At 43.4% G+C, this 13,483-nt stretch overlaps 1 protein-coding gene across 2 annotated transcripts in view; it reads right to left on the bottom strand.

The window, feature by feature from the left end:
- Nucleotides 1-5,636: 5,636 nt before the first annotated feature.
- The window catches only part of ARHGAP40 (Rho GTPase activating protein 40), a 43,658-nt gene continuing 35,811 nt past the window's right edge, over nucleotides 5,637-13,483 (bottom strand). For both annotated transcript variants that reach the window (XM_049816983.1, XM_049816984.1), the window contains exons 11-15: nucleotides 12,743-12,949; nucleotides 12,330-12,470; nucleotides 10,506-10,666; nucleotides 9,394-9,449; nucleotides 5,637-8,147 (exon numbers count right to left, since the gene is read on the bottom strand). In XM_049816983.1, coding sequence (XP_049672940.1) covers nucleotides 8,041-8,147; nucleotides 9,394-9,449; nucleotides 10,506-10,666; nucleotides 12,330-12,470; nucleotides 12,743-12,949 — 672 coding nt within the window. In that variant the 3' untranslated portion in view covers nucleotides 5,637-8,040. The remainder of the gene's footprint in view (nucleotides 8,148-9,393; nucleotides 9,450-10,505; nucleotides 10,667-12,329; nucleotides 12,471-12,742; nucleotides 12,950-13,483) is intronic.

The following is a 13,483-nucleotide window of genomic DNA, read 5'->3' on the forward strand; positions in this document are numbered from 1 at the left end:
TCTGTGCTAGCACTGTCTTAGGCACCCAGAGAGGAGCGTACAAGGGCAGATGCTCCAGTCCATGCAAGTTTGTTTGGAAAATCAGACACATTGTCCAGATGAACGGCATGTGGCTAGTGTGCTGCCCTGCACCTAGTCACCAAATCTAGACAGGTTCACTAGGGATGCCCACATGTCTCAGCAATCCAATACCTCTTTCAGGGTGGACTGCCTTTACCCCACTGCAGTTATTACACAATATACACCAAAGCTGAAGTTTGAAAAAGCTCTTTGCGCCCCCTCTGTGGGAAACGGCTAGAGGAGCAGCACGACAGGGAGATGATGGGATGCCCCATCCTACTGCACACTTGGCAATCCCACTCCTCAGTGCTGGGACTCAGTCTCTTGTCCCACATAATCATGCTACTCTTCAAAACAATCCTGGACAGTCTCCGTTTACCTCAATCTCACCATCTAGGATTCTGGACAAGCAGCGGGTTGGTGAATCTATTTCCTATCCATACATCTAATGTTCCTTAACAGCCTCCCAGGTATTGCAGCTTTGCAGGGGGTCTGAAGCCTGACCACTTCTCCAGCCTGACATGGAGATGCAGTAGCAGAACCACCCCCCTTCTGCACTTTACTCTCTGAACAGGGCTCGGAGGGAAGAGGGAACACGGTCACCTTTCTCACCTGTAATAATCAACATGATACCAAGGAGGGCTCCCTGGAGATGCCTTTACATGAGGTCTGAAAGGAGCAATGAAATTTCCAGTCCTCATCCCATTTTGAGCCCCAGCAGGACAAAGGGATGAAAAACAGCAACTGAAAATACAAACAAAACCTAGATTATCCCAGGTTCGTTTAACTTGTGAGTTTGCACTTACACGATACTAAAACGAGGCCAACACCGCCTGCCATCTCTTTACGAGATGTAAAACCTAAGTGAATCCTTCGTCGATAATGTATTCCTGTTTGCAATGCCTCTAAATTGAAGAAAATGAGTATTTCTTTTTCCTGTCGGAAAAGCAGTGCGGTACCCCAATCGGGGTTGCTACGCAACCACCTCCTGCACATGGCTGATAACACTCACAGCATTATTTCCCCGCCTGACTGCGCCGTCAGAACAAAGCCTGGCTAATGAAGCTTTCAAATGCTCTTGGCTCTGCCTTTGACGGTTCAACACGGGTTTTCCTTGCATGTATGTGACAGTTACAGCGGTTACTCACTGTCCCCTCCAGCCAGGGATGTCTCCGGAGCTGGATGGAGGAAACGTCCAACGGAGAGCAATGGACAGGATCGGAGAAGAGCAACAAAACACCCAACAGACACAACCAGCCTCCAAAATGGAGGGCAGCCACGCACACCACAGAACAAGGCGGAGACAACAACGAGGCCCTCTGAAACGTTGAGCCACTGGCATCACAGACCAAGCCAGACAACCTCTGGCACCCATTTATCCATCAGACATAATACCCTTATCACACCGCAGCTGCTGCCTGCCTGTGGGTATGAGCACAGCAAGGATAAACCTCCCCACTGGCATATGCAAAAAAGGGACGGGACGAAAACGGTTCCCCAGGTTAAGCAGTTCTTGAAGCACTTACAGATTATTTTTTTAACAATCTGTTGAAATAAATTTGACCGTGATTTTCTTACACAGCATGTGTAAGCAAACCCCTCTTCTGCCAGATGAGTAGGTGTAGCAAGAACCACCATCGCTGGCGAGGAGCACCAGCTTCCCCCATAGACATCTTCGTCCTCCTGTAAGAGCAACCAGCTGATGCTAAAGTAGCCCCATTTTGTAACTGGGACAGTCTCTCCCTCCATCATGGCCAGATCTGTCCTTCATAGACTCAATCACGGGGACAGCCCCATCTCTCGGGGAAGGCACTTAGTTACCCTCCCCATTTTCATACTGGCAGCCAGAGCTGGTTTCTTCTTCTGTAGCAGATCTACACTTTATCAGTTTATTTCACAGGACAGCAGCATACAGTGAAATGGAGAGCAACTCCTTGGCCCTCCAGTATCTTGTCTACTTAACAGAATCACCTTAGATACATGTGCAGATGCCACACAATCCTGGAGTGACAAGGCAGTGAGGATGGGCTGACAACAGATGCAGTGTGTGCTTGCCAGAGTGCACAGACATACCTCAAAAGCTTCGACAGGGACAAATTTCTGTAGCTGAATGCTTTCTAGACAGTAGTGTGCTATTTCAACATGCTTAGGACGTGCTAGGTGCAGCCTGAGAGATGCCTCTCCAGAAATCCAGGGCAAAACTGCAGCTGCAGAACAGTTATTTAACTTTCTTTCCTATGTGAACAACTGCTAGCAGGCACAAATTACCTGGAATAAGAGCTGGGGACAAGTTCTTCCCACACCAGAGAGCTGGAAGGATTGGCCAGGGCTAGAAGCACATATACCCTCGAACAGCAAAGTGACATGAAGAGAAGCAGCTGGGGGAGTCAGAGCATGGGCAACATCTGCCAACCATAAGATAACCTGAGGCATTAATCTTGCTCTCAAAGACATAAGTTCTGCAAACAACCAGGTAAGAGTCACAAGAGAGCACAGCACCCAGAGAATCCAACCCGCCCCCAGCTTGAGGTTTAGGTTGTAACAAAACAACCCACCTGGCTATTCAGGCACCGTGACTCTGCCTTGCTGGGCTGAGCTGAAGAAAGCGCAGCGTGAGTGCTTTTTGTTAGAGACAAAATTATCTAACAAGAGACAATTATGTGACATTACCATTAAAAGCAGTGTGTGGGAGGAAAAAAAAAAGCTTTAAGCCTGTGTATCCTGAGGTCTGCAAACCCCTTTCTCTACCTTTGTACTAAATCAGTCTCATTTAGCCCATTTGTTCTGTCCCAGCCAGGCAAAGTCAAAGTAGGGTTGATCGATTTGTTAATTACAGTAATTTTATCTTAAATACAGACAGCTGAGTGTTCATCAAGTCACAAATTCGCCTGTTAGTAAGAGACCTCCCCCCCCGCTAAATAATTAGGGATAATAAGTGGCTCATAATAAATGCAACCCACAACAACATGCTCCGAGAGCACAGTGCAGAATCAGGAGAGCTATTAGGGAACCCCCTGGTCTATTTGTCCTTTTGAAGAAAACAATGCAATATCTTTAATTGTCTCTCTTGAAACCCTGAGCCAGCTCTGCTGGTTTGTTAAAAGTAAAATTATCCCACTTTCTGACTGCCTCTTGTGTCCAGAGAATGCTTACTGCAGAGTCATCAACACAGGTAAAAGCAACTGTCTCTGCTTGCACTGACTAGGTACATAAAAAGAGCTGAGAAAGGAGGTAACACGGGTGGGTTACATATAACCATGCTCCTGAGGCCTTTTAAAACTCTGGGTAAGGCTCAAAAGATTCAGTTTCAACACAAGTCACAAGCAGTGCATGCACAGCTTGGAGCATCCATCCACACGCATGGACCAACATGAAGTACATTCAGTACTGAAGACTCACATCACTCGTTCAGCACAGAAGGGGCAAGCTAGCAAAAGCTGGAGGTTAAGGGAAACCAGCCTTTGGTTTTCAGCCTGCAAAGGATAGGGAACCACAGGAGCAAGTTTCTATGGCAGCCTGCCAAGAGCAAGGTTTGGGATGAGCGAGGAGAGGACAGCCGAGCTCATGTGCACGTGCATCTCTTCCAAACCCTGCAAAACAAACAAAAACCCAAACAACCCACACGGGTACACCTACGTTCTCTGCTTCTGTTGGTTTTCTTCCTCTTTTCTTCCTTTATCCCCTAGTTAATTACTCCTTCAACTTCCACCAGCCAGGCAAGCAGGGACAGCGAAGAGGGTCAGATAGGTGAAAACATCAACACTTCAAATTCCCTTCCAAGGACTAAGGATAAAAGGAATTTCCTCCCGCCACCCCCATCCTTTAGACCAGCCCTTGGATAGAGCTAGATGACAGAACATAGTGTGGGGAGAAAAACTTCAACTCCTTGAGCTCAGTGGATCCTGCCAGGTCCAGGTGCTGGGGAGAAGCACCTTGGCAGATGAGGTCATCTGCCTTCCCCTGGACAACAAGGCATGAGGAAGGGACAGCCAACGCAGAGCTGCTGTGGGAAAGAAAATGCTTGTCACCACGCCAAAACGAAAAGCATACAAGACTGAGTTTCTAGGGAGTAGAGATGGCAGGGGAAGACTATAGGAACTGATCCTGTGACGGCCATTTCCTAGCTGGTAAGTCAGCGCAGCTACAAATTCTCTTTTCTAGTAACTTGAAGTATTGAACTACGGCCTGTTACTTCCACCCCCCCACCCCCCCAAGATGAAGACATATGCAACCCTCGTGTGCAATCAAGACCAGACAGGATTTGGAGAGAATTTTAAAGTTTCATTCTCTCAGCATGCAAACACACAGATGTCATTTGTCTTGTTTTCCACACTGGGGAGTGCACTAGGGAAAAGAAATAGATTTAATCAAATGCAGCTGTATTTTGTTTACAACAGTATTTGCTGTCCTTTACTTACTTTCCTCCATGAAGTGCATTTAGTTGTTTTCCTATGGCATTTCTCTCCAAGAGCTGAAGCTTCATTTGTTCCTGTGAAGACCCCTGGACTTCTGCAAATATTTTTTCCTGAAGCAGATTACTTATTTTTTTAATGTGTAGTATTTCAGTTCCACTTCATCCACAAATATGTTTAACCAGCATTTGCAAGATTCTTTTATGCTATGTCCTATTATCTCAGCACACCCGACTTTAAGTTGCATACAGAATAAATACTGGGCTTTTCTTCTGAGCAGGGGAGATAGCTGTGTAATGATCAATCAAAAAAAGCCCTTGGGGATGGGACAGATTAACACTTTGATACTACTGAAGATGAATGGGTAAAATGAGTTTGATAAGCTGGTGTTTTCCTCAGATAATTGCTCTGAAAGCTTTCTAAAGCTGCTTGGATCTTCCCCCCTTTCCTTTTGCTTCTGGATAGGATAGCAAGTCCTGCTTTTCTATCAGCAATACTGGACAGGCTGCTGCTGTTACCGTTTTTAAACAAACAGCAGTGGATGTATGCCACGTTTCATCACTGACTATTGAACACTAAAATACTAGTCATAATTTAACTAGAGATTCAGACTGGATTCCTATTATTCTTGGCCAACTTGACTAGTCCTCCCAGCACATATGTCACCGAGCACAGCTTGGCTGAGAAGGGACTGAGGGGGTGGGAAGGGGATTTCTCATGGGATATGGACATCCTTCCTCAAGCTTAAATCTTTTAACAGCTCCTCTTCCTTCAGAAGTCACTAATCCTTGGTGTTCACAAACAGACCTTCACCCCCTGTCAACCTTTCTCTGGGCTTTCTATACCCAACACTGACCTCCTCTTCCTCCTCCTGGATCATTCTCACGCAGCTACCCCATAGGATCATCTGAAGGGGAAATTCTCCTGAAGCTGTAACACAAAACTCTTGTCAAGCTCACCTAGACCCCAGGTACATCCCTCTTCAGGCATGAGGCAAATCCTGCTGGCATTCACAGACGTAGTACCATTTACTGTGCTAACTTATTCTCAGCCACTAATGAAACTGGAGCCAAGAGATTTTACTATATTTTTATTGTTTCATTGAATAAATGAATTTTAAATACAGAATTAAAAATTTATTTAAAAAGTTATTAACAGCTAGCATTCAGAAGTAGGTTGCACATCAGTGACTGAAAAAATTCATACTTTTTGGTACAAAGATAGGAAAGAAAAATAAAAAAAGCATATCCAGCATCTGGAAAGAGGTTTGGTTTTTTTGGTTGGCTTTTTTTTTTTTTTTTACATTTCCTTTCATATTTAGAACTGATATCTGCCTCATGAGAACCTCCCACCAACCTTGTTTTTCACAGCACTGGTTCACATTGTTTGGGGTTCAGAAAAAAACCCACTCATTTGTTGTTTACAGAAGCAGCGATGTAGTGTTTTCCCCTCGTATGTATGGAAGCCAGTATGTTTAATAAAATATCCAGCATATGATGGGTGCAAAAAATGCAGCATTATGGGATTTGCAGGGATGTAATTTAACTTACAAAAGATCCTTCGAGCTTACACTGATATCGTTATGTGTTAGGTATTTCTTAGAGTATCACATCTCTAGCATCTGCTCTTTGCTAAGCTCCATCACTGCAACAAAGATTTTCAGAAGTGATGAGGGAATAGGTACCATCGATTTTTAATGCCCGATTTTAAAGCAGCTTGATTTTCAAGAGACACAGATCACCCAACCTCAATGACAAGAATCAGGCCCTTTTAGGCACAACGTAAGCCCTGTAAAACAGAGGCACCTCAAGAAGTCTTGACATTGGGGTTCTGGGTTAGGGTTGGGAGGTGGTTTTTTTGCAAGTTTCTATTACGGGTTCTTAAAAAGTCAGCTATGAAGATGATCCCACCAGTCAGTGCACCTGTATCATCTCAACCGAAAAAAAAGTAGACACTCTCTATTATACGCATCATGTCAAGACATCAGCACCACTCACACAGTATCCACAACAGGTTAGAAACAATCACACAGACAAACCGCAGAATGAAGTGCCCTTACAATAGAAACCAAGACTCTGAGATAATGAACAGGGATAGCTACACATCAGCCTGGGGGAAAAAAGCAGAGGAGGGAAAGTTCAGACAGCAATGGAAACAAATTCATTTAACAACAGAAATAACACTGGAGATTGTCACTAGTGCAGCTAGGATTTGGCAAATGAAATACTTGGAGTATACACTTGCAGGGCAGCCCTGCTTCTGCCACATGAATAAATATCCAACAGTGTTTAAAAACAGTATATATATAAAAAAAAAAAGACATCAGGATTTTCAGAAACGGTGCTTGTTCCACCTCCTGTAACTACGTAGTAGGCTCCCTCACGTGAGGTATTTCAGCATCACCACAACAGAAAACAGTACTTCTGCACTCCTCTTCCACAAGCACAGTCCAATTTGAGCTGAGGTTGTATGACGATTATGCAGTGATGTGAGGTGCAAGCGTTCTGCTCCACCCTTGTCTCTCTTCAGACCACAGCGATCACACTGGGCTGTGCAGGATGAAACTGTGCAGTCAGAGCAGTAAAGGCTCAATTCAGTACCCACTGTGTGACCAGACACAGGCACAGACCTCTTATTTTAGACACTGCACATCTTAGGGTTTGTTTTGTTTTTAAACTGACATGTTCACACAGAGTCTTCCAAAAAGAAGTTTAGTTCATGTGGCCAGGTCAGATTACTAATCTCAAATGAACTTCAGAATATTTCCTTGGTTATCCATTGATATATAGGTTGTCCAGCAAAATAAATGCATGTTTTACCCTCATCAATGGCAACCTGTAAATTTGGTTTTGTATTACCAGGAGAGCTGTATGAGACAGGCATCTCTCCTATCACACTCTACATTTGAAAGGCTGCTGTCCATCCCATACTTTTTTCCAAGGAAAGTTATTTTCTTGTGTTGCATATATGTATTTAACTGTAGTCATTAAATACAGGATGTTGGCCTTCCATCCCACCTGGCCTTTTTGGAAGCATCCTTTTTTCATTCTTCGAAGAATGTAACAGTATCTTATTAGAGAAACCCAGGATCGCAACTTCTGCTGGTGAGGTGCAACAGTCAATAGTGGATCTTACCAAAGGGATGTCACTAGTACCACTGCAGCATTTGACTGTCTCTTGTCCAAAATGTGGATTTGACCGAGAGAGCAAATCCAGAAGAAACAGATGTCTTCTACCAGATGGTTCTCCTCTTATGTTCCATCTTGGCTGCACAACCACTGTAGCTTTGTTTGCAGGGTTTGTTTAGGGGGGATATTTTGTTTAAGAATAATCATACTCCCTGCAAATTCTGCTACATAATGATAATTGCTGCTTGTTATCAACACCCCCGTTAGCATGTAGGGTAGTGTACTCTCACAGCCAGCTGTCATGGAAGTAGTAAATAAAGCTGTTTTTCCTTCAAAGACACAAGCATTGTCCAGTCTGTGACTATACCAGGAACGTCTCTACAGCTTTCCCATGCCTTCCAAACACTTCAACCAAATGCTTCCTTTTGCTCATGCTTTCCTTAGTACATGCGAGGATAAGATGGGTTTTGCTTAATTATCCACTCAGCATGAGGATTGATGTGGTACAAGTCTAAGAGGTAAGCGTCTGGGTCCAGACAATGTTCACCTGTCAAAACAAGAGATTCAGGAAAAAAAGCATTTCTTATATCCTTAGTCCTATAATTGCTAGGTTGGGGGGGTTGGTTTTTTTCCTCCGAAAACCTGATATTTGTTCACATTAATTTCAATATCACAACCATTCAGAAGTGTTTCCACAAATCTAGAAAAGTTCTAGTTATTTATGTTAAAATAAATATGTTTCTTAAAACTATACTAAGCCCAAGCTTTGATCTTTGCGGAAGGGTACTCTAACTTTAATACCCAATAACTTTAGCACTTGAAAACCACAATGAAATATGTTAGCGATCAAATCCAGAGACTGAATTGTTTCCAATGACAAAGATTTTCTTCTACAGATGCTACTAAGAGAAATACTAAGAGGCAGCCAAAGCACTCCAGTAACCGACAGTCTCCAGAAGCAGCTGTAACAGGGCATAAGAATTCCTTTCCATTTTCAGACACCCCTAATCTGCTGCTGCAATCATATTATTTAAGTATCCTCTCTATTTGATGACAGTATCCTAATGACGAGTGGAAATCAGCGACAAATGAACATCATCAATTTGTTTAACTAACATGGTTTGAGAAACTTCCACCCAAGTTAGTACGGGTTCTTCTGTCAGAAAGTTCATGAAGGCAGACAGAATTTACACCTGGAGCTGGAGTCATTAGTACAGATGCCATGTGCCAGTCTACCACACTTAAAGCCCAGATAAGAAGCACCCAATTAAAAGCCTAGTAGCATACAGTGAAGTTGCCTTTTACTTAGAACCATAAACTACATTCATCTTAAGTTCTACACTTAATTCCAAACATGAACCTTTATCGTTGAGGGGAGAGGGAGTTTAACACAGTATGTTTAACAGAATGGGAGGTTGGTTTGTTTTTAAGATGGACAAAGTTTTGCATGTCTCTGTCCTCAAGACTTCCGGACTCTTCAGTTTCCACCTTCCTTGAAAGGCAGCTTCTGAATAAGATCCATTAGTACTTTTGGAAGTCCAGGCTTCAACCTTCCCACATACTTGCACTACAAAGGCTTTGCAGTGATGGCTGGAAGGCATGTGAAGGATCAACACAAGAGCTTTGACAGGTGCCGTTTGCTGTAGGTGAGATTAACCCACACTTGTTCATTTGCCTTCTAACTTTTGGAGCCCCCCTCCAAATCTCATCCTTTTTATAACTCCCTCCTAAGGCAAGTTAACCATAAAAACTGGATACCAGAGTCCTTATTTTCAGCTGCCATCCAGACTTACCAATATTGCCTCCCACTTCATACAGGAGCAAGTTTGTGCACTCCATTGAGTTGTTACTGCAGAAAGAAAAACACACTGAAGTTAACAAAGCTCTGTGAAAGGCAGGTTAGATAGTTTAGTAATGTTTCTTCCAGAAGAATTGCTTATGGTTACAGAGGCCACCAATGGTCAAGGAAGCAAGAGGCCATGGTACAGAGACCTTGCTGATCCTCCTGAACAGTGCAGCTGTTGAAAAGCACACCCCAAATTGGAAAAAAGAATACAAGGCAGATATTCCTCGCTGTTAGCGAAAGCACACTATAGGCAAACACTAACTTTTCAATAGGAAGACAACAGGCATAAACACCAAAGTTCATTGGCAGCATTCCTCTAGAGCTGGTGGCCTGTTCAAGAGAAGCTCATCTGCAGGAAGACTTAGGCACCTGTAGTAGCTTGTTAGTGAGATACCAGCTGACCCATATTCAGCCAACTTCCCATCCACCCTCCTTGTTTAGGCATTTGCTGCCCAAGGACACAGTCAGGAGATGCACAAACACTTTACCTACTAAATACAGTCTGCAGGCATGGTGACAGAGAGGGGCAGGAATTCTTCTGTTCATTTTTGGGGTTATTTCAGCAATTCACCACTGGAGTGAGCATAGGAGGGAATCACAGAGCTTATTTTTGGAAATCCCTATATTAATATGTGCATGCTGGAAATACTACTCCAGGCAAATAATTTGCACAGGTGATGTTTTTCTGCAGGAGAGCTAGAGAGGGTTTGTTTTGCAGGGTCAATGTTAATCCACTTTTCCTTCCATTCAGCAAGGCTTTGCACATACTGCTCAAGTTCGCTTGCTGTCCAGCAGCCCAGAGGGGACTACTGACCTCCCAACAGCCTGAGCACAGTGATGGAATCAGCTGAACTAACATTTGCTCGCCCCATACAACAAACTATTTCCAAAGCTTAGAATAGAGGAGCAGAGAACAGTCTCCTAATGGCTCACTGCCACCACACCAGCTCTGCCAGAAGACAGAAACCAGCAACTAGACCACCTAGTACTTTTTTCTTTTCTTTCTTTTTTTTTTTTTTTTTTTTTTTTTTTTTTTAAAGCAGAGAAAAAGCCATTTACCACTTGAGGAGGTTGACAGTGCTAACAATGTTCCAGCCATTCTGGCACAGGTTCTTCTGAAACTGCCTCAAGACATCAGCAACTCTTGTTGCATTGTTCAAATGCACCTCTAGCGAATCCTTCAGGAGAAGCGAAGCATGGACTTTCACAATCTTGGAAGGCTGAACAAGGCAGGCAGAGAGGCAAAAAGAAGAAAGTGCTTAAAGACAGACTTTTATCAGCTAAAACATCAAGTTTCAAAATAGACCGGAGAGTGTGGAGAATTAAACCTATCCAGGCAGCTGTTCAGAAAATTTAGGTTTGTTTCTTATCCCACACATACTCCAGGCTGGAAGCTTACAGAAGTATCAAGGTGAGCATTATAAACAAGTCATTAGTGCTTGCATTAGCACTGCTCTCCATCAGCGTGCGCTGGTGCTCTCTGCTGTTCAAATACAGCACTGGCACCAGAAGCGACAAGCTTTGATGAAAACAGGATTTACCAGAATCAATTTTGACAAACTGTTTTGCACAAGTCTGATAGGCTTCTCTGGAATTCATTTAAATGACTGAAAAAGTAGTTTAGACAACTGAATTGCAGACTACTGAATTTCAGAAAGGTAGTTTCAAAGAAAAGGAAGCTCTGAGCCATCACAGAGCAGAGTTCAAGTGCTATTTTCTTAAGACTGTTTTCATCAACTCCCTCACGAAGTAGCTTCTCAAGAACTTTTGTGGAGCACGTTGAACTGTTCTAATGGGGTCTGATCTGCAGCAAGCTAATTTTGCAATCCCGAGTCTTCTGCAAAAACAGCGCAGAACACCGAAACTGTTAGGTAATAGCGTTAGCACTGTTCTAAGCATCGGGTCATCTGTTTGCCTAAACAGTAGTTGTCCTCTCTGAAATGACAGCACCTTCAACAGTGACATGCCACTTTAACCAGCCAAATTCAGGCAGACATCATTTCAGGAGCCCAGCTGGTATAGAAAGGGGGATGTACTGACTTGTGAGAACACAAACTCTTCTTCAGGTCTGCAGATTCGAGCTCTCTACATATTATTTCTATCTGCAGACTCCACCTAGCTCGTGCCCTTAAAGCATCCCAGTTGCACCACCACTGCTATGCAATACTTAAAATCTAGCACTGCATGATGTAACCTAGCACCTGCAGACCCGCACTTATTCAACTAACAGTGGCAACCAAAAAAACCAAATGCAGAATGACTCCAAGGATCTTTTCCCAACTTTGACACTCAAATAGATCTAGTAGCAACATCTGTTTAAAAATCTCAGTCCGCACCAACGCAAGAAGGAGTAGAGCCATTTCATTTATCAGGGAACTTACTTCTCTCCTTTTAAGTGGCAAGAACCTCGTCCTCAAACCCTCCCATACAGATCAGCAGCATTATGGAGGAAAAAGAAAATCAGATGCAAAATGTATTTTTATACTGCTGTAATAGTCTAAATTTTTGCTTTAAGTTCATGAAAATAAGTCTGCCTTTATCATGGGATATAAACATATGGGACACCTAGAGCCATATGAATTCTGCTCTTTACACAAGGTAAAGACCAGCATTTCCGCTCTTGGTCTCTTCCCCCCTCACCTGCAACCATGCAGCATCTTAACCAAGTGTTTTGTAGCCTGAAACTTATTTAGTAGTCTTATTGTTGGGATCTATTTTTGCCACAACCTGTTCAAAAGGGTTTGGGAAATGGTTTCTCATTGTTCTGCAGATTTTTCTCCCTCTTGCTCTTTAAGGAGCATCACTCCTTACAGTTTTCCCAGTTTTTATGAAAGCATTTGACACTGTTATGAAAGGGCTCAGTTTTTCCAAGTTCTAACTCACCTCTGCCTGGTTCTTCTCCACCTTGTCTTTATCAGCATGAATCTTCCGCAACAAATTTTTAATTCGTTTGTCGCAGAACTGGTACCTTTTGCTATTGCTTTCATTCAGCTTTCTCACCTGAGCTACCAGAAAAGAGGACACCTGGGCGGCAGAGAAGGGAGAAAACAGGAATTAAAACAAATCAAGCAGAGATGAGGATGACATTTAAGAACTTAAACATCACTTTATGAATCTCCTTAAATAGACAAAATATCTACATACCTTGAAAACAGGTAGTCTTGGAATTCAGCCAGAGGTTTTGCCTCCAGACATTTAACTCCTCTGAAATTTCCAAGACTATCCCTTCCCCTATTCCAATTCTAACCAGACCAAGACACTGCTACACCATACCGCAAAACACCCAGGCAACTTACTGTCCAGAGCAAATCCTGGTAATGGATCATTGTCCGCACAACGTCAGCTGCCCCTTCTGCCAGCTGTTTCTCCTTCCCTTCGGGGATCTTGTTTGGCAGCCCCTTGTGCATGAAGAGGTTTGGGGCCATGACTGTGGAAACATTCCAGAGGTTCATTTTGTTGTTGTTCTCCCTGGCAACCACTTTGCTGAGAAACTCAAGTAGAGCCTAAAGAGAGGGGAAGAGACTTAAGACATCCATTGCTAAAGCTCAAGAAACTACCGTGGCAATTGCTGGAGAGATCATTTAATTAGCATTTTTTTTCTTGATATCCATGAGCAAATCCTATTTGTCCAGCCAGGAAGTTCAGTGAGCAATTTCTAATATTAGGATAGCACCAAATAACCATACCAGGCAGAGAGACGGTTTGTCCAGCATTCATGAATCAGGAGAGACAGTCTGCGTGGGAAGTAGATGAGCTCCTTGGCAGGTGGCAATTTACAAAGTCCAGTCATAACAGTTACAGAATACAGAGATGGCACCCCCCCTTTCCCCCAGTATCCACTCAAAGCTATTCCCAGATGTGGAAAAATAAACCCTTTTGGACCAACTCTTCTGCTTCATGCTTCCACCAAAGCCATGACGCATGACAGATCATCTTTGACTGCATTACGTATTCCAGCACCCTAAATAAAGTTTGCAGGGTGCTAAGTCAGCCTTGCCTTTACTACCTGGAAGCTGAATTAGTCAGGAGGGGGAAAG

This window comes from Accipiter gentilis, chromosome 14, assembly GCF_929443795.1.
Source record: "Accipiter gentilis chromosome 14, bAccGen1.1, whole genome shotgun sequence".
In the NCBI taxonomy this organism is placed as follows: domain Eukaryota; kingdom Metazoa; phylum Chordata; class Aves; order Accipitriformes; family Accipitridae; genus Astur; species Astur gentilis.